This window comes from Sinohyriopsis cumingii, chromosome 4 (assembly GCF_028554795.1).
Source record: "Sinohyriopsis cumingii isolate HCF-2022 chromosome 4, ASM2855479v2, whole genome shotgun sequence".
In the NCBI taxonomy this organism is placed as follows: domain Eukaryota; kingdom Metazoa; phylum Mollusca; class Bivalvia; order Unionida; family Unionidae; genus Sinohyriopsis; species Sinohyriopsis cumingii.
The window spans coordinates 40,884,886-40,904,841 of NC_142964.1; the positions used below are offsets into that span (position 1 = coordinate 40,884,886).

A 19,956-nucleotide genomic window follows, 5' to 3' on the forward strand; every position below is an offset into this window, starting at 1 on the left:
ACTGACCTCTTAATGCTGAGTACCATTTTTATAAGTCCTTGGTATGACTCCGCTGTGGTTCGAACCCATGATCTCCCACATCCGAGGCCATCGCTCTAACCACTAGGCCACTGGAGCGGTAAAGATTTATTGGAGCTCTGTCTTAGATGGTGTAGGAGTTGTAGGACATTATAAGTATACACAGTACAACAGAAATGGATTGAAATAGTTCTCTCTCTAAAAGGTTTGATAAAAATCAATTTAAAAAAAGCTTTATTATCAGAAAATTACAACTTTCAACCAAATATATTCTTGTTCATATCCTTTATTTATGAAACGGACATTTACAGCATCACTTAAAATGTTTATCCAACAAGAAACCATAACATCTACAACTATAAAAAGTGATTAGTCCAAGGTACATGAAATTCTAGTCAATGCTTGTATTGAGATTTTGCAACAAATTTATAAATAAAAATCTCAAGTTTTCAAAACCAATCAGTCATGTCTGGAAAAGTACAATCTATTCTCAAATGAACTAAATGTAAAGCATTCCCAAAAAAGACTGAATGATCAAGCCCTGTGATCACAAAAATGTATGTGCACCAAATGATACTCATAATTCTAACCTCACTCCCAGCAAAGCTGCAGAAAAACACTTTAAAATTTGAGCATTAATTCCATTTCTGTCACTCGCATTTGGGGTTATGAGGTCTCAAACTGTTTCCACAAATGTCTTGAATTAACCAGAGTCTCTCACTGGGACTATGTTCTACTGGATATAATAATTTCCAACAATTCAAGACGAGACCATTCCATCATTTTAACTGTTGAGTGTTGAAACCATCTAGTACATTACTGAACAATAACAAGATCTTCAAATTGGCCACTCTGGTGACAATATTGGATGTAATTGGCACCAATTTCATTTAGGACCAACTAGTGGCATAAAATTTTTGTCATGTAAACCCCATGTCAATATTACTATATATCCAGGTGGAGTAGCAATAACAAGATTCTCAAGATGGCTATTCACAGCAGCTATAGTGGATGTAAGGTTGGCACCATCTTCATTTAGGACCAACTAGGTGTCATAAGAAGTTTCTGGGTAAAACTTGAAGTAAATAGGATCATCCATCTAGATGGAGTAGTGACAGAAAGAATTTAAAGATGGCAGTCATATGGAGGTCAGAGCAGAAAGAGGTTACATTTTGAAGAAACTGTGCAAAGAAATAAATTCTTTAGAAGAACCAGACGTCATAAAAAGTAAGGCTGAGATGTATACTCTATCAACCAAATTACACCCATCAATCATAAAGCAATATAAAAGGAATTAAAAGTTATTTTAACAATACTTAAGATGTACAAGGACCTTTTTTCAAGCTACCTCTGAAGACTTTGAAGTGAAAAAATCCAAGCAGAGTTAGCAGTCTTTTGAAAGGTATACATCTGAAGTAAGGTCAAGCTATATACTCTATAATACAAATTACACCCACCAATCGTGCAAAAAATAAAAGGAAATAAAAGTTGTTGTAACAATACCGTAGATATACAATGACTTTTTCAGGATAACTAATGAGGAAAACCTGGGAAATGCTCTTTAAAAATCAAACCCTGTGCAAAGTAAGAAACTGGAGCAGGACCTTTGGACCAACCAGACATCATATAAAGTCTTCTGTTGAAAACCCCTACGTTGATATGACCTTCTGTTCAGGGGGAACAGCAATAACAAGATTTTTTAGATGGTGGCAATATTTTATTTCAGGTCATCGCCATTTTCATTCAGATTCAACTTGACATACTTAGCAGTCTTCTGATGAAAACTGCATGTTGATATCAACATCTGTCCAGGAAGAGTAGTGGCAAGATTTTCAAGAAGGCTGCCAAAGGTGCCATATTGGATGTCAGATTGGCACCATTCTCATTTAATACTAACTAGACATCATAAGAAGTATGTTGGTGAAAGCCCAGTACTAGTGCAACCTTCTGTTCATGAGCAGTAGCAATAACAATATTTTGAAGATGGATGTCAGACAAGCTCGTCATTTAGGACCAACTAGACAAGGGGTCTCAAACTCAAACCACCCTGAGAAAGCATTTTTGATGGCCTAAGGGCAGCACCACCTTTGTTATCTCTTTTGACACCTATCATTTTGGGGGCCACAGGACATGGCTCGGCAGACCACATGTGGCCTGTGGGCCTTGTGTTCGAGACCCCTGAAGTAGACTTCAGGATTAATGTGTATGTAAAGTTTCCTGTTAATCTCCCAAGTAGTTTAGGATGAGTAGCAAACCACCAAGTAGTTAGGAGGAGTAGCAATAAAAAAAACTTGCGCAAGCAGAGAGATGAATGGACAAATGGCTATCCCATAAGCTCTTCTGGTCAATGACTAGTGGAGCTAAAAGTCGAGCCATATATATGGAAGTTGGACTGATGTTTCACCTATCATACAGTAAGTACATAACCTTTACACAAGTACGAAGATAAATGCCAAATTCAACTAACACTTATGGTCTTCAATGTGCCCGTAAGATACTGACTCCATTAAGTAACTCTTTATATCTTTAAATAAATGTCTTCTTGACCATGAATTACTTAATTCAATTAGTACAAAGGTAAATAATGCAAATAAAAGGCAACTAAATGAGGTGATAAATATATTGCACATTGTCACATAAATGCAATCACAAACATCTTCTCTCAGTCAAATTCTGTTTTGGGTTGGGTCTCCTGCTCAAGCTTTGTCAGGATCTCATCCCACTGGACAAACTGCTTGGATAATATTGTGATCTAGCCACAGTCAAGGACAAATAAGGCATGAATATTTGCATACTGTATATAAAATGACTGGCATTCATGTAGGTCTTTAATTAGCTGCTTAATGCCACAAAGCACACCCCTGTCTGCCATCTGCTTAATAATTCAAATATGAGATGGGATATTAAAACAAATTTTTATTCCAGCTCTCTCTCTCTCTCCATTTAACTCCAAATAGAGTCCAGATTGCTCATCTTTTCCATAAATTTGAAACCGACATATGTATGCGCAACCTTAATTAAGACTAATACAAAACTACAATGATCAAAATATGCTATATAATGTGTAATGGTGATTAGTGTGTGTGATATGGATTATTAAGGTATCTTTAACAATTTTCCAGTCACTATGATACTGGAGATCAATAGACTTTTGTTTCAACATGTAATTTTTTGTGTGAAGCTTCTGAAAATTAATGAAATTTAGGACAAGCAACATTAATTTTAAGCAGGCATGTGCAATTTTTAAAGCCACACCCTCTGATGTAAATCAGCTGATAAAACCAAGCAACAGGCTGGATCCCACCTACATAATGTACGTTACACATTCCTGATTTAGAGTAAGACATCAGTCCAATTACTAGATCTAAGGCAAGAGATTATAGTTCCATCTCAATGAAACAAATATTTCAATTTCAAATTAAGTTCAAATTATTATGGATGTGTATACAATACATACCCAGTGCAGACAAAAAGCATCCAACCAAAGATTATGTCTAACTTACAATCAGTTTATCCTAGCATTGCAAAATATGGTTTTGGCAATGCGTTTATCCTAGCAGTGCCAAATATGTTTTCTGGCAATCAAACCTGTCAACTTTTCAAAAGCCAAGTAGGGAGATTGAATGAAAAAATAGAAAGACTGGAACCTAAAATCAAGAGGTTTTTCCCAGTATTTTTAAGCCTTGTTTTCACTAAATATCGACTGATCTTCGAGGTCCAATGCTCATGAAGTTCTCAAAGGACGCGACATGTTTGCCTGTGCTGTGTCTTATTTTTCTCCCAGGACCGTGCCCACTTTTCATATTCTGTTAGCTACAGCCAAACTGTACAATAGCTTAAGGTTAGTCTTAACTAAAGAAGCAAGAACGCCAGTGTGACTACTTAACAGCTAATACTTATCATTGCAACTATCCTGTGAAAAGGACTGGTCTACAGTGCATGTTATTTATGCAGCAATTGATTGGCAAATAAACAATGCCCTATTTTGTTGTAATTAGCAGTACCTAAAAATATGCAGTCGCAAGCTACATGTACCGTACATGTGGCACCTTATTTTCTCATTGTTTTATATCTGTTTTTCATTCTCAACTAGAAAGGCATTTAACATTGTTTATTCAATAACATTTATTCTGAATAATTTTTTGCGGGTACATAAGCTGTGTGGTATGTTTCTCCATTCCTTCATTTAACTTAATGATGGTAATTAATGTTTGTATATATGGTACAGTAATGCCAGGTGTTCACTCATGTAGATTTCTTTGGTGGGAATGGAGATGCTACATCATCACAGTGATCAATTCTTGGGATTGAAACCAATTGCTGACAATATTACTGTTGTGGTTTATTGTTTGTTATGGTTTATTTTCTGATTTTAGTATCGTTGTGAGGTTATAAACATATATAAATTGACTTGAATAATGTTTAAATTTAACATTCTATTTACTGAAGAAAACTAATAATCAGGAGTTCTCTAAAAATATTGGGAGGTAGGCATGTAATGATCCAAAAATCAGGAGTTTTTTCTCCCACCGCGAGAGCTGACAGGTATGGGCAATCAGTTATCCTAGCAGTGCAAAATATGCTTTCCGGCACTCAGTTTATCCTAGCAATGCAAAATATGCTTTTCATGCAATCAGTTTATCCTAGCAGTGCAAAATATGCTTTCTTGCAATCATTTTATCCTAGCTGTGCAAAATATGGTTTCTGGCAATCGGTTTATCATAGTAGTGCAAAATATGGCTTCTGGCACCTAAAAGTACATATGTGATGATTTATATTATTATGTAGTTTTCTTGCTCCAGATAGCTACATAATTTACTTAACACAGTCTCTTACTATACACATAAAACAAAGAACACCTTGATCCTAAAGCTTTAGTTAAGTGCTCATTCAAGGATATGATTGAGTTGTATGATGCCAACAGATGTCTGGTGTCTTCAGTCAACTCAGCTGTTTGGTCCTGCAAAAAGAATTCAGATACATGTACTTCATCACTTTCTGTCATCAGAGCCTAGCACTGCAGCAAAGAAAATTCTTTTGCACAAATGCTTGAGTAATCCCTTTTCTGGACTATATAAAACAAAGAAAAAGGTAAAAAGCGCAAAATTCTATAAATACAAAGTCAAATTTTTATAAAAGTACTCATTTAAAAACATCCAATGACCTCAGTTTGTGTATCATCACATTATGCATAACATGATTTCCTAATGAATGTTACATGCATCAATAATACACAACACATTACCATGCCACTTGTTTCATAAACTGTCCTGTAATGAATTACAGTGGTTCACCTTCTTGAGAGGTCCCTCTCAAGAAATTCCGCCTTAACAGAAACCACAAAAGAACAATTTTATCACTTTATCCCTCTCCTGTAAGGCCAACCTTTCAATGGCAACCTTTGAACTCTACAAAGGGTGGCTCCATAAGTTGGGTAACCATTTTCTTAAATCTGATTCACATGGTATTCAAATACACTAACTTTAATTATGCAATACTTATCTGATAATACAGTATTGCTACCCTGAATGCCATGTCATTGGTCCAAGCTTAATATTCTCTCATCTAATTATTAATTATGAAATGAAAAGAAGAGGACCCCATCTAATTCCTTATACATCCAACATGCACAATATCATCCTCTCTCACTTAGACCAAGACAACAAAATTTCACAATGGGGTGTGAGGGAATCTTTGCAATAGTACCATTTTAAGTATTACATATTTAAAATGAGTTTTACCCAATATAAGTAATATTTTACTTTCTACAACTGCATTGCTCAATTATCAGTTATGAGGCAGGCTGAAAACCTCATTAAAAACAAACTAGCAGATATATACTTACCCTTATTGCAAGAGTGAACCCTACTTTAAGTTGGTAGACAACTTAGCCACATCTTATGAATGGACCCAAAAAGTAAATGTCTTCACAATGGTGTTTCAAGTTTCAAAGGTAAAAGGATGGAAAAGTCTAGTGAGACTGCATGAAGAAAGCTCTAATGACACCATTCAAGAAGGAATAATTAAGGTTGGCTCAAGATGCAGCAATAGCTTTAACTGCATGGACTTTAATTCTCATAAAGAATGATCCCTCTTGTTGAGGAACCAATAAGCTCTCTTGACAGTGACGACAATGAATCCACCTGGAATAGGTGCTTGCCTCAATACGAAATGAGCCCATTAGCGGGAGAACGAGATGATCCCAATGCTTCCTTCTCCTTTTAGAAAAAGTCAAATAAGACCATAAAGCCCCACCTGGGCAAAGGAGTTTATTCTGATGATCCCTGGTACGGATGTGACTGAGACTAGGAATCTTGACAGGAAGAGAAGGCAGCTGATTCTTAGCCAGAAAACCAGGTTGACAAAGACAAACTGAATCACAGCTAACACTTAACCATAAACCACCCTTTTCCATTGAAAAGGCATGGAATTCACTCCTCCTTGCTGACACTCAGTAGTGTAAAAAGACTTTCACGCAGATTAGGCTCTAAAAGAAGCTTCACTTAGAGGTTCATAAGGGGGTTTATATGATGCTCAAATAACACATGAAAAGTTCCATATATTCATTAATGAACGAGATACAGGCCTCTGCAGCTCAAAATACCTGATGCAGTCAGAAAGGTAAGAATTCAACCTAATGGTGGAACCAATACTGAACTTAAGAGTATCAGAAAGGGCAACCATAATGGTATATACAGATCATGTTCAGAAGGAGAAAGAGAAGAATATCTACAACAGTTAATGGGGGCACAATACAGATCAACAGGTTTCCTACTGCACAAATTACAGAAGATTCTCCACTTGGCATCATAAACTTGGGAAAAAGATTCAATCCTGGCCTGGGCAATGCAAAACCTTGCTTGAAAAACACTCCTTCAGGATCAACTCTTTGATATCAGCCAAGCAGAAAGTGGAGAATCTAATGATTGTTGTTTAGCATACACCCTCTGTGCTGAGACAGCAGGTTCCTTCTCTGTGGTAATCCCCTGTGCTCATCAACCAAGAGACAAAGGTTACTGAACTATGATCATTGAGGCCAAAGGAAAGCTATTAGGATGAGCTGAAATGCAAGGTCTTGGCTCTGTTAAGAACTTGAGGGACTATTTTGAATGGTGGGAAAACATAAGTATACATGATCCCACTAATGTCTAAAAATGTCCACAGCCAAGGCCACTCATTCTGGTACTGGAGACATAAACAGAAAGCTTGTTGTTCAGTCTCATAGCAAACAAGTTCACTAATGGTCTTAACCATGGTTGAAAAAGTGCCTAACTAATGCTGAGACCATTCCATAAGGCTCCCTTTCCCCTATCTTGACAGTCTGTCCAGCATTATATTCCTTCTGCCTGGAATTTTGAAGACAGAGTGATCAATGAGACTAACCACCAAAGGAGGTTCCATACTTCCATGCAAAGAGTACCCCATTTCAAACCTGATGCATCTGTATTTAGAAAGGAATGGGGTTCAGGATTACAGTCAAATACCAGTCCTGATTTTGCAACTGACTCAGGTGGTGATGAAAACTGTCCCAAGGACACAAAATGACATTCTGCTAAAAGCAGAATCTGGAGAAATATGATGAACTTTGGGAAACTAATTCAGCTGTCATGTTCAGAGTTCCCAGAAGAGAGAAGTAAAGGCAAGCAGACAAAGATGTCTGGGCCAAAAGACCTACTATGTGGGACAGAATCTGAGTAACCCTGTCTGGGGGGACCCAAAACCTCCCTTGACTGGTGAGAAAATGTATACCCCCCCCCCACAAAGTCCTGAGAAGGATGGAGTTTAGGCCCAGGTCACCATCAACCAGTATAAGGCCAGGTCCTTCAAAAGGGTATCTCGTGATGTTATGCATCAACCAGTCATCAAAATACTGGAAGACAGGATCTCCTAAGGCCCTCCAGTTAGTCACTATTATACCACCCCCACCACCCATCACACTGGTCAAGGCTCTGGAGGCAAGGCTGAACAGAAGAACCCAAAACTGAAATGCGTCCTGTCCTTGACAAAATGGGCAGTATTTCATTTACAACATGAAAATAGGGATGTGGCATTACACACCCAGAAGATCTTAGGAGATCGCACAATCATTGGTCCTTATGGCAATCCATACCAAGGCAGCTGTCTCCATTTTGAAATGTTCTTCCAGAAGAAATCTGTTTTCAATGGAAAGATTATGAGGTGTAACTTTCCACCACTTTTAGCACCAAAAAGATATAGAACAGAAATCTGGAGTTTGGTCTTTCACTACCCTCTTTACTGGAGAGGAATCCCTTCTTAGCCAGTAACCAGTGTTGTTGATTCAAGTCTTATAACATCATGGAGAGAATCAGAACAACCAAAAAGTCTTTCAGTATCAATTGGGACAGACCTCATAAGCTGTTTGCATTAATCCATTAAAATTTTAGAAGTTTTAAAAGAAAATGGGAAAAATGCAGCAGATTTATGGATTTGTCAATGCTTTGCAGACAGCATAATAGTCACTGAAAGCGCATACCTTATGTTTTAGCCACAGCATCCAGCAAGCACTGTGATGATACTATATAAAACAATTCATTATTCAACAAACTGAAGGAGGTTGCTGGAAAGAGATTGGCATGTGAGGCTATTATATCCTGGGTTCTAGCCTTAATTTTGAAAGCCTCTAAAGATTTGACCAGGAGATTAACCCAGGTTGCAACTGATATATCACCACCTGGGAAGCATCTGAATCCTGGAGTTAAAGAGATAGAGCAGAGGAATGGACACAGTAACTTGAGGAAGAAACATGGGGGCAAATCATAAAAGAGGGGAAAGACCCCTATCCCCTTCTGCTGTCTGGCAGCCTCTTGGCACCCTTGAGACAACTTCTGAGTAAGCTTCTCAAAGAATCACTGAATGTGGAAGTAACATAAGACTTTAATGAGTTGTCCCAGTCTCTCCAAACTGGAGGGAACCCTCTTTCCCAATGGATTTTTGGACAAGGCTTTGTGGGAACAAGGTGGTAAACCTTGTTGCTCTATAATCAAAAGTACAGACTTCCTCCTACTCCATCACTAGACCCAAAAGGTGTTATGAAGTGAACCCAAATGGGTAGAGAAGACCTAGCTACGATGTCGTAGCCTCAACTTGATTTGGTGTGGTTGAGGCTACGAACTGATCCTATATCATGTAATGGAGCAAAAAATTTCGTCACTAAAGTCAGAAAAACAAACAGTGTAGAAATCAAATACATAAGTATAATCATACTGTGGCAGAAATTTGGCTTATTTTGAATTTATTAAGCCCTTACGCGATAAAATAAATTGGCATGGTTACTCTAACCTTATCCTGTCCGCCATGACAGATAACGCGAGACTCGCGCCGTGACCCCTTTTCTACGTAAGTCTTGCCAGACCATATTTTGGATTTTCTACGCTATACAATTATCAATTAAGTGCGAATAATCGCTTCTTGGTGGAATTTCAAAGTTGCCGGTAAACCGTATTTACTTTTAATGAGCAGAATTTCTGACCCAAACGGCGCCAAAATTTTACTACGATTTGTTTACATTTCCAAAAAAGGTGCCAATGTCCTTATATGGCACACAAACAAACGAGGCTGAGAACGGAAGTAATCATTATTTGAAATAATATGGTGGACGATCTAAACGAAAATATCGGCTGAAAAAGGTAAACGAGATTTTACAACTATTTCTACAATGATTTTCGATACTTCCGGTATTAAATAAGAGGACTACTCAATTTAGTGGATTACATGCACGAAATACATTTAAAGTTTTATTATTAGCCTAAAGGAACGCCGGGTGTGAATCACACCTGGCTTGCTCCATTAACACGTATATGCTCATGTTAGTACCCTGTCCACGAGGTACAAGTAAGGGTACTAATATTAGTACTAGAGAAGACCCTGCTAAGGTTGATTCTTAAGGAACTCATTGGTTGCACCAGAAGTGAAGAAAGAGGTTGTCCTGACCTCACTGTTGAAGCAAGACAGGTTTATCCTTCATAATCTCCCTCTCTGGAGGCAGAGGAGTTAGGATATAAGATGGTGGCTTTGTCATCCTGTAGCCACTCATGGGGTGGGGGTGGGGGGCTGACAGGACTAATCCTTCTATATTCCCTCCTTGGACGATGGGATAAATTGTCCCTTTTCACCACTCATGGTGGAGAGTGGTGGTCTGCCTTCATTATGCTAGACAACATTAAAGGGAATGGAGAAGGTTTACAGCCTGACCCATTCAATGTACCTTGAAACCAAGGAAGAAACATCTATATGTCATGGGGGAAAAGACAACTCATTTCCAGTTAGCAGGGGGTCCCCAAATCCTGTAGGTATTAAATGGGAACATAGAAGTGCAGGGTAGAACACAAATCTGATCACTTTCTCCCAATAGGAAAGCAAAACCCAAGTCCCTAACCCCAAAGGGATTAAACAGTAACACAGTGAAAGATGGGTACTGACCCAATCCCTTATCAATGGATCGTCACCAAGTGCTTAGTGTCCAGTCACTGGTCTAGTGATGATGATCTGATACAAGAGTATCTGATCAGAAAACTAGAGTCAGCATCAAATCTGTTAAAAACAAGAATACTGCTCTTCACTAACAATGGGAACATGTGACTCACTTTTATTGGGCAAAAGCACTTTCTCTCCCTTTCGATGTGCCAATTATCTCTCCATAATGGAGGATGACAGTCCAAGTGTCAATGATACAATGTCTTTACTCCATTTTTGAAGCACAGAAAGCACTCCTTCCACCACTGGAAGAAGTGACCTAGATCCTTCCTGAGAAAGGATGGGGTCATCCTGAGATGATGAGTCAGGCCATCTTCCTTCTTCTATCTGTGTAGTTACTTTTCACTCAAGTTCCACACTGCATCTTCCGAAAGACAAATCGAGCAACAATCAGTATGTGTACACTTAGTAAACGATAAACAGGTGGGGTGGTGGGTATCCCATAGGGCCTTCTACTACAAAAATGTACCCACACCTTGCTAAATAATTGTAAGCTGAAAGAGAAAAAGTACAAAAACAAAATAGACCTAACAAAAAAGGATACTAACTCTGACAAAGAAATTAGTTTAGAAGGGGAAATATTTACTGAAGCAGCGAGATACAAAATCCAATCAAAACAGAAAACAGAGTAAGGATGGGGGAGAAAATATTGAAATATACACCAGAATGGATATTCACAAAATTGGTTTTGTGTGTCATGTTTGATTTGGATTTTTAACTCGGCTTTAACAATTTTTCAGTCCTATCACTATGATGTCTGCAGTTTGGCAGTTTAAAGTGATCTCTGGCACTGGGCATCATGCTGCATACATGTTTAATCATCTCCCACCCAGTCACATTATCCTGACACCAGCCCAACCTGTCCTAAAACTAACCTCTTAATGCTTAGGTGGCGCTATACAGTTTCGCATTTTGCATAGGGTTAGGATTTTAAAGAAAAAGAATGTCCCCGGCTTTCCTCTGGTAATACTGGCTATTTAAAAAAGACGTTGTATATCTTAGGTATAATGCAAAGAACCTTTAATTCCCTTTATTTTGGTGTATGATTGATGGGTGTACTATGGGTTATAGAGTATACAGCTTGGCCTTACTTCAAATGTGCACCTTTCAAAAAAGTGCTAGCTCTACTTGGTCATTTTCACTTCCTGAACTTCATAGGTAAATTGTATAAAAAAGAGCCGATAACTTTTTTTACATTTTATATATTTGGTAATTCATTCATTGCACTTTCAGAAGCTGGTATTGTCTAGTCTGGCAAAATTCATTTTCCCTATTTAATTAGCTGCTATGTATAGTATACTTTAGACTAATTCAGACTGATTTTTTAACACAAGGGAGCAATCATTTTAGTTAGCAGTGTGCTTAAATCATGTAAAATTTCCAAAAGTACAATATCCAAAAGAAATATCATCCACATTAAATTAATGTAGCATAGACGTATGCAAACATTCTCTCCACTGTGCATGTTTTAAATGCAAACTACTTCACCTTACATATGTCACTCTCTCAAAAGTAAACATTATTTGGTGAGCGCCACCTGAGCAACAAGCAAGGAAGATGCGAGTACCATTTTTATATAAAAAAATTATGACTCATCCAAGGATGGAACCTGTGACATCCTGCATCCAAGGCAGATAGACGCTCTCACCACTTAGGCCACTGGAGTAGTCTACAAAATTGGTTCAGTATTCAGGAACATGTGTATATATATGAATGTTGGATGTGATTAACGAATCAGACATGTTATTTTGTTCTATTTTGTTTCCGGACCTACAACTGCTAATTGGAGTTAGTAATATTTAGCTTCCTGATAATGGGAAACAACAGTACAGTAGAACTTTGATTATCCATCAAGGTGCGGGACTGAGACCATGACAGATATGAGAAAAGATGGATAATAGAATATGTACATTAAAAACATTATACAACTGACTGAGTCATCAAAAAATCATAATATCTACATATGTACATGAACCTGTTTTTAATATTTTAATGTACAATGACCTGAACAGAAACTGACAGTTAACAAGGTGATGGATAAATGAAGTTCTACTATAGTTGGTATAATAAATTGTCACTTCTATTACAAATATACTATATATTAACAAGCATGACTATTTTTTTATACATAAATTTACCTGTTGCTTTATTTGTAGCTGACTCAGATCTTGCAGCTTGGGTGCCAAACTTGGGACAGCTAAAAAAAAGAAAGAAAAGAAAACACTTAAACAGACAAGTCTGTTTACTAAATGTACTGTGTGTCAGTCTTTAGCCTGTCTGTCTTTTAAACAGGTACAACCTATACCAAATTCCTAGTTCCGTTAAAGGAACCTACAAATAAAACAAAAAAGTTTTAAAAAACTTATTTAATTATATGCTCATTTTTTTCTGTTAACTTTACACTGTCAGAGTCATTCAGTATTTTACGATACTGAACTCGTGTGCACTTCATATTGTACTCATAAAGGATCTACTTTCTACTGTAAACAAATAATAAACACAGATGCCAGCACTTTTGATTTGTAAACAAATGTACACTCACGTAGTAGGTACTTTACATTTTGGTTGATTAAATTTGTTTCTGAATGAACTAAAGCAAATGTTTCGTGGACCCCCACATACCAGCTGCTTTGCTACATTCCAGGTTAACTTTTTTGATACAATGTTTCAGATTTAGGCAGGCGATAATCATCAGATTTTTAAAAAAATGCTGGGTACCTACAATTAGCAAGCAAGTGACAAGGCATATACTCTCATCTTTTGCTGGTGATAAGAATTTCAAAAAATATACTTACACTTTTACATCTTGAATTTCCTCAAAATGTACTTTCTTAGTTCTGCAAATCTGAATTACATGAACAATGTCATGGATTCTCAAACTTGATTACACATTTTGAAATTGTACTGTAATTTCGATTATATTCCAAGTGCAATTACATCCTCCTTACTGCACTCAAAAATGTAATAAACATTCTATTTCATAACTTCTTTTTGAAGATTACAATTGAAAGACTTCATATTTTTCCCACATTATGATTTCAAACATTCAATAACAGAACAGATGTTAACATGCAGCACCATCGCCAATGAAATCATTTGTACTTCATGTAGAATTGGCACAGATAAATCCAGTCCATAATCACAAAATTTTGTAGAAACGACAAAAATACCAAAATCTATTCATCCCAGATCAAATGGAAAAGTTGTTCTAATGTGCATTCATTCACAATATGACTCCAAATTTAAATTTTCAGTAGACCAAAACACCATTTTCTTGCAAATGTTATGTCTAGCATGTGACTAAGTTCAAATTTATCTGGGCAGAGTTATGTGTGCATTAATAATGTTGTTGTTGTGTAATGATGAATCTGCACTTGTGTATTTAGTTTGGAATATGGCATACATTCAGTTACTTTGTTTCACCTGGATACACCCTACCCATACATCTGCATACACCTGGACACACCCTACCCATACATCTGCATACACACGGACACACCCTACCTATTCATCTGCATACACCTGATACACCCTACCCATACATCTGCATACACCTGGACACACCCTACCCATACATCTGCATACACCTGGACACAACCTACCCATACATCTGCATACACATGGACACACCCTACCCATACATCTGCATACACCTGAACACACCCTACCCATACATCTGCATACACCTGGACTCCCTATCCATACATCTGCATACACCTGGACTCCCTATCCAAACATCTGCATAGGCTATATAGCTGCATTTTCTGGAAAGCTATATAGCTGCATTTTCTGGAAAGCTATATCTGAATGAAATTACTCAAATTCTGAGCACAAATTACTTTTTGTTTAGATTTTAATAGTATTTTCTACTGACTTCATGTAACATTCTACACTGACTAGCTAGTTTCCAGAACAAAAATCAGAGAAAGATGTTATAGATTTTCTTGTGGACAACTATAAGATAGAGCAACAGATGGTTTACTAGATTACAGTAAAAATACCCAAAAGATAAAAGTTCATTTTCTCCATATGTTATATCTAGATGATTATAAAGACAAACCTTGTTTCATGGTTATTGTACATCTATAAGTGTATGAAAAAGGTGGTGCAGTGGATGCAATCAAATCCTTTAAATTCACTCATTTGTGTGTGTGTGTGTGTGCGTGTGTGTGTGTGTGTGTGTGTGTGTGTGTGTGTGTGTGAAGGGGAAAAAATGACTACCCACAACATGCCTAACATATTTTGTTTTTTTCCCCCAGTTGTCTGTGCAAGTTTTACCAGAATTTTGACTGAAGATATGGAAAAGCAGAATTATGTGCACTTCTTACCAAACCTAATTCCCATTAAGATATGTCAGTAAATATCATAAATATTTTGGTACAGTTGTATCCTGTTGTAACTTTCTGACAGAGTTGCACATTCATGCCAACCGTTACACTTTTGGCATAATCATTATGCTTTTTTCACCTAATTATCTCTTACACTCGCATGTATATACAGATTATGCTTTTTTTATCACATTAACAAAAGTTAAAAATAAAGCAGTCAAAAGTTGTGTAATTTTTATTATCATCTCTTTAATCCAAAACATAATAAAAATTGATAATATTCTAACAAAAGAAGACTGCTGATAAGAACAGTGTCAGAGTGCATGTGTTCATCATGGACGAACACAAACTTTCCTTATTTTCTATTTATAGCAGCTCTGTGTAATGTATTTCCAAGACACCAGACAGGTTACTTCAATCTGAAACTTTGCCTCACACATTCATTACTTTTTGATAATATATTAAGGAAGCAGACCAGTCTATATTTTAAAAAATGACACCAGATGTTAAGCGAAACGGGCTTTATCAATGTGCCCGATTGATGTTATGATTGATTTTATGTTAGAGGGAAAATGTATTTTAAGCTGCCAAGCATACAGGATCAGAATAAGGACAAAATCAGTAGCACTTTACAAATTTAAAAGAAGAATATGAGAGTGATGTAACACAGCACACAGGCTGAAGAAATCATCATGCTCAGTGCAAAATTTGTGTACTTGACTCAGCAAAAGTAAGACATGTAGACTAGTTAAAGAGTGCTGCATATAAATAATCTGACATTATCATTTGTGTTTGTATTCAGCTGTTAATCCACATGGTTTTTGCCCATTTGTGACAAGAATTTTAACCAGCTGCAGATCCAGGTTAGTTGCAAAAATAGATGGATATTTTTCATAATTTTCTGTGATTATGGCATGTAATATATAGATTACATTTGTTATGCTCAGATTTGTTTTTCTGCCACTGATATCAGTATTAATTACGCTTATGCCTCTCTGGGGGCTGCACCCCACTACGCTTTGATAGATTTTTTTGTAATGCCACTGGATGAGTGATTAAATTACATTCTTTAGCAATCATAATGTAATATAACACATCCCAGAATCACTCATTGTATATATAATACGAAACACATTTTGCTGATGGATTGCAGATGTGTGCTATTACCCTTGATGTGTTCACTGTCAATAGTGTCCTTTAGTTTCTGCATTGTGTCAAAACGTGCCGCCTGCTTGCATAGAAACTCTTCCTCTGCAATAAAAAGATTAATTATATTTGTAGTTTTTCATATCACTGTGTGATGCAATTCCTCAAAAAACTCTTTTGCTTCTGTAGAACAAGCACATTTTTACACATTCCAAGTTTAGTGAGTTTTTTCAATCATTTTCAGTCAAATTCCGTTTGTCAGTCAAATCCAGTAGTTTGATACTCTTAATTTCCAGTATCAACAACCACCACTGTGAAGTTGATTTGGAATGTGTCTGGTTTGCTCGTTATTCATTTTTTTTATAATGGATACATTTTTTAAATAAAAAACAGAATTTGGACAACAAACATTCACCTCAGAACAAGTTTAAAGTCCACTATAGCAAGAAATACACCGAGGAGATTTTGTTAAATTGCTCCAGTTTGAAAGATGATACTTATGATGTCATTGTCTGCCTCAAAGCCACAATGTAAAACCCAGCCTTAGATTCAATTTTAATACAGTTTGCAGGACTATGATAGGCAATAATGTACAAATAATATTTTAAATTCTGAGCATATAAACCTATCTTATTCACATAACTGATAACAATTGCAAGTATGAATTCACTAAAGAAATGGACAAGTCAAGGCGGGTCAAGTTTGTTCATTAAGGACATTTCTCCTTCATACAAATAATATTTTTGGAAAGCTCCATAACTTGGAAAATACATAGCCTTTATTATTCAAAACAACAACCAACAGATTATACAAGAACTCAGCTGAGTATTATTTCTTTCCCACTCCACCATGGCATAACTCAACAGGAGTACCAGAACAAATACACTGAATGTCCACTCCATGTTTAATAGCCCTCTAGCTCAGAGATTATTGACCAATCGGTCTCAATGGACAAAGTATGTGGTCCTGAACCAATATATTCTTATTTTACTTACCTTTCATATTTAGACCCAAAATGTGTTTCTTTCTTACCCCAAGTGCAAACCATTCACAAAATGTTATCCAAGAACTAGATCAAAAGCAAAAGTTCCTGTGCAAAACCCATTTTTCTGATGGTCTCAACAATCATGATCTTTTACATTTTGACCTAACATCTATAGGGTTCTTCCTTACTTTATGTGCAAACTCTTCACATCTTTGCAGCTCAAATTATTATGCTAAAAAGGCAATTTTTCTATCAGTCAAAAATCAGTAGGCTTCTAACCAAAAACAGTAAGCCATCAGAATTTTTTTTGTGATGGAACATGTTTCAGAGATGAGGTTTTTGTGCAAAAAACACTTTTCATATTTCAGCCAGTGACCTTGGCCTTTCTAATTTTTTGATCCCAAAATCTTCCATTCTTCAACTGCCATGCACAAAGTTTAGTCCAGGTCTATGATGAACAAGTGAAGTTATCACACAGAAACCACTTTTCTTCTTTTAGTCTCAGTGACCCTGACTTTAGACCTCAACATCAGTAAGCTTCTTTTTTAAGCCATCCAATGAGTTTGATTCAGATCTGTTATGTATTAAGTAAAGTTACTGTGCTGAAACCATTTTGTTTTCATACAGTGACTATGACCTTTAATTATTTGTTCCCCCAATCGAAAATTGATAGCCTTTTATCCTTACCCCAAGTGCAAAGCATCCAACTTATTTTCTTCTTTCAGTCACAGTAACCTTGATCATTGGCCATCTTACTCCAAATTCAACTGACTTCCATATTTCAAGTACAAGCCGTCAACAAATTTTGCAAAGGGTAGACTATAAAACTAACGTTACTATGCAATAATGAAAAACAGATTTACATATGGATGCACATCATAACATTATTTGCTCTGCATTTTGGCAGATGTATGAAAGCCTTGCAAAATCGCATCAAGAAGAAAAACAGGTCACTGTAATCTACTTTTGCCTCTATATATATGCATCCATCATGTTTCATGTCTGTATATATAAAGGTATCAGACTAAATGAGCTAAATGCAAACCTTAATGTAATGACTGGTACATGTAAACTAGGTTACAGTGGCTGCCATTTGCTTCATATAAACAGTACCCTTATTTATGAATATACTTTTCAGGTTTCATGACTGTACATACATTGTGTCATAAAAACTGAGCTAAATGCAACAACTTAACATCGATGCCTATGCCAACAGCATCAACATCACAGAAGTCATATCATTCTCATGTCTTACCTATATTTTCAATTGTAAAACAAAAACCATAATCCACTCAAATTAAAAGTCCCATCTAATGGCTAAAGCATAAATAGCTGCACAAATAAAAACCCTACTACAGATGAGAAAGGTGATATCTATAATTTTTTGTGACGAAGTTCAGCATCCATAATGTGCAGTTAAAGTAAATATTTGACAAATTATCATTCTCTGTTTACAACTGATGATATTCTTTAGACAATTGAAAGTTAGAGAACAGGAATTTGTATCTCAATTCCTGCTGATGTCCTGAGCAGATATGGGTCCTTTATGTAAAGCATTTTTTTAACTGTAATTAAGGGATTGTTACCTGCAAGAATTAGTTCTGCCTTGGCACCCTGTGATAGTGTCAACTCATCAGCTGATAGGGGGTCAAGGTAACTCTGCAACTCTGATACTGCAGAAGAAAAAAAAATGTATCAATCCTAAAAAAGTAAAAGAAATCCACAATTTTTTTCACAATTATGTCAACAAAAAATTTAGGCAGTTGTATAAAATTCTTGAAAAATTTAATACACAAAGTGCATTGTGTATATATTGGTAAAGTTCAGCTTTGTGTGAATATACCTTGATAATCATCAACTTAATGGAGACCCATGTTCAAATCTTGCAAGAACATATATCAGTAATAGCACTTTATATCACCAAGCCAGTTGCAGCCTTGTTAGATACATGGAACATGGTAACATTATCATACTCAAACACTGGGATTACACTAACCTGATAGCCTGGTCACCCATGATGCTCTTCACACAAGGCAAAGCATGCACCATTGAATGTTCAATTCCAGTGTTTATATTCAAAATGGCAGAGGAAATAAAAACATGCATGTGCAATAAATAAATTGCATCAAATTAGTCTTTTCCAGCTGCGCCACCACCTGTTTTATTTGGTTGTATTAGTCATAACTTAGTTCTTCCATTAAAGAGTGACTGAATAATTATTTCAAGTGGTACTATGAAGCACTGTCATTTCAGCCATTATGTGTGAGTGGTGGGGAGGGGAGGGATTAAGGCGAGAGACTGCACAATCTTACGGTTATGGTTTTAGTGTGTGTGTCAGTGATACTCTATTTGTATATACTTGATGGAATGTGCTTTGCATTATCTTACATCAATTTTCAGCACATTATGATCAATCTATTTCCTGTCATGCACCATACTTATATTCTTGTCAAAATCATGACTGGAACAGAAAATTTGTGACAAGGTTGGTGATATGAGGTTGATAATGCAACAGATACCTATTTATAACAATGCCATTTTGGAGAATACATGACTAGAATCTTAGCTGGCATTAAAGAACAAGAATATGTGCACACAAAAAAGAAATAATAAGGTTTAAAAAATAAAACTCTTTGTTTATTATCAAAACTTTTCTTTCTTATGATATATCCCAAAGACAAAAGATCAATTAAAAGAATTCAGAAACACTTGGTGGTAACAACATTTGTTTGAATTATATTTTGGTACATATATAGGTACATTTATTTCTAGCTTTTGCATTTTATCTGTGCTTATATGGGAAGGTTGTTGCACATGCAAAAGTGTGCAACTGATTCATGTAATCTGATTTTGCTAACCTTGATCCACAAAAGTCAATCTTACCATGATAATAAAATACTCCATATTGCAGGAATGATGCAGTGATTGCCATCAGCTATTTTTTTTTTTACATATATAGAGTAGTGGATCCATAAAGACAAGCAA

General features: G+C 36.3%; 1 protein-coding gene across 4 annotated transcripts in view; it reads right to left on the reverse strand.

The window, feature by feature from the left end:
- Nucleotides 1-288: 288 nt before the first annotated feature.
- Nucleotides 289-19,956, reverse strand: part of LOC149801034 (dynactin subunit 3-like) — an 89,747-nt gene continuing 70,079 nt past the window's right edge. For all 4 annotated transcript variants that reach the window (XM_089955072.1, XM_089955070.1, XM_089955068.1 and 1 more), the window contains 5 exons: nucleotides 18,558-18,644; nucleotides 16,008-16,091; nucleotides 12,651-12,709; nucleotides 4,917-4,978; nucleotides 289-2,768 (listed from right to left, as the gene is read on the reverse strand). In XM_089955072.1, the coding sequence (XP_089811198.1) occupies nucleotides 2,681-2,768; nucleotides 4,917-4,978; nucleotides 12,651-12,709; nucleotides 16,008-16,091; nucleotides 18,558-18,644 (380 nt within the window). In that variant the 3' untranslated portion in view covers nucleotides 289-2,680. The remainder of the gene's footprint in view (nucleotides 2,769-4,916; nucleotides 4,979-12,650; nucleotides 12,710-16,007; nucleotides 16,092-18,557; nucleotides 18,645-19,956) is intronic.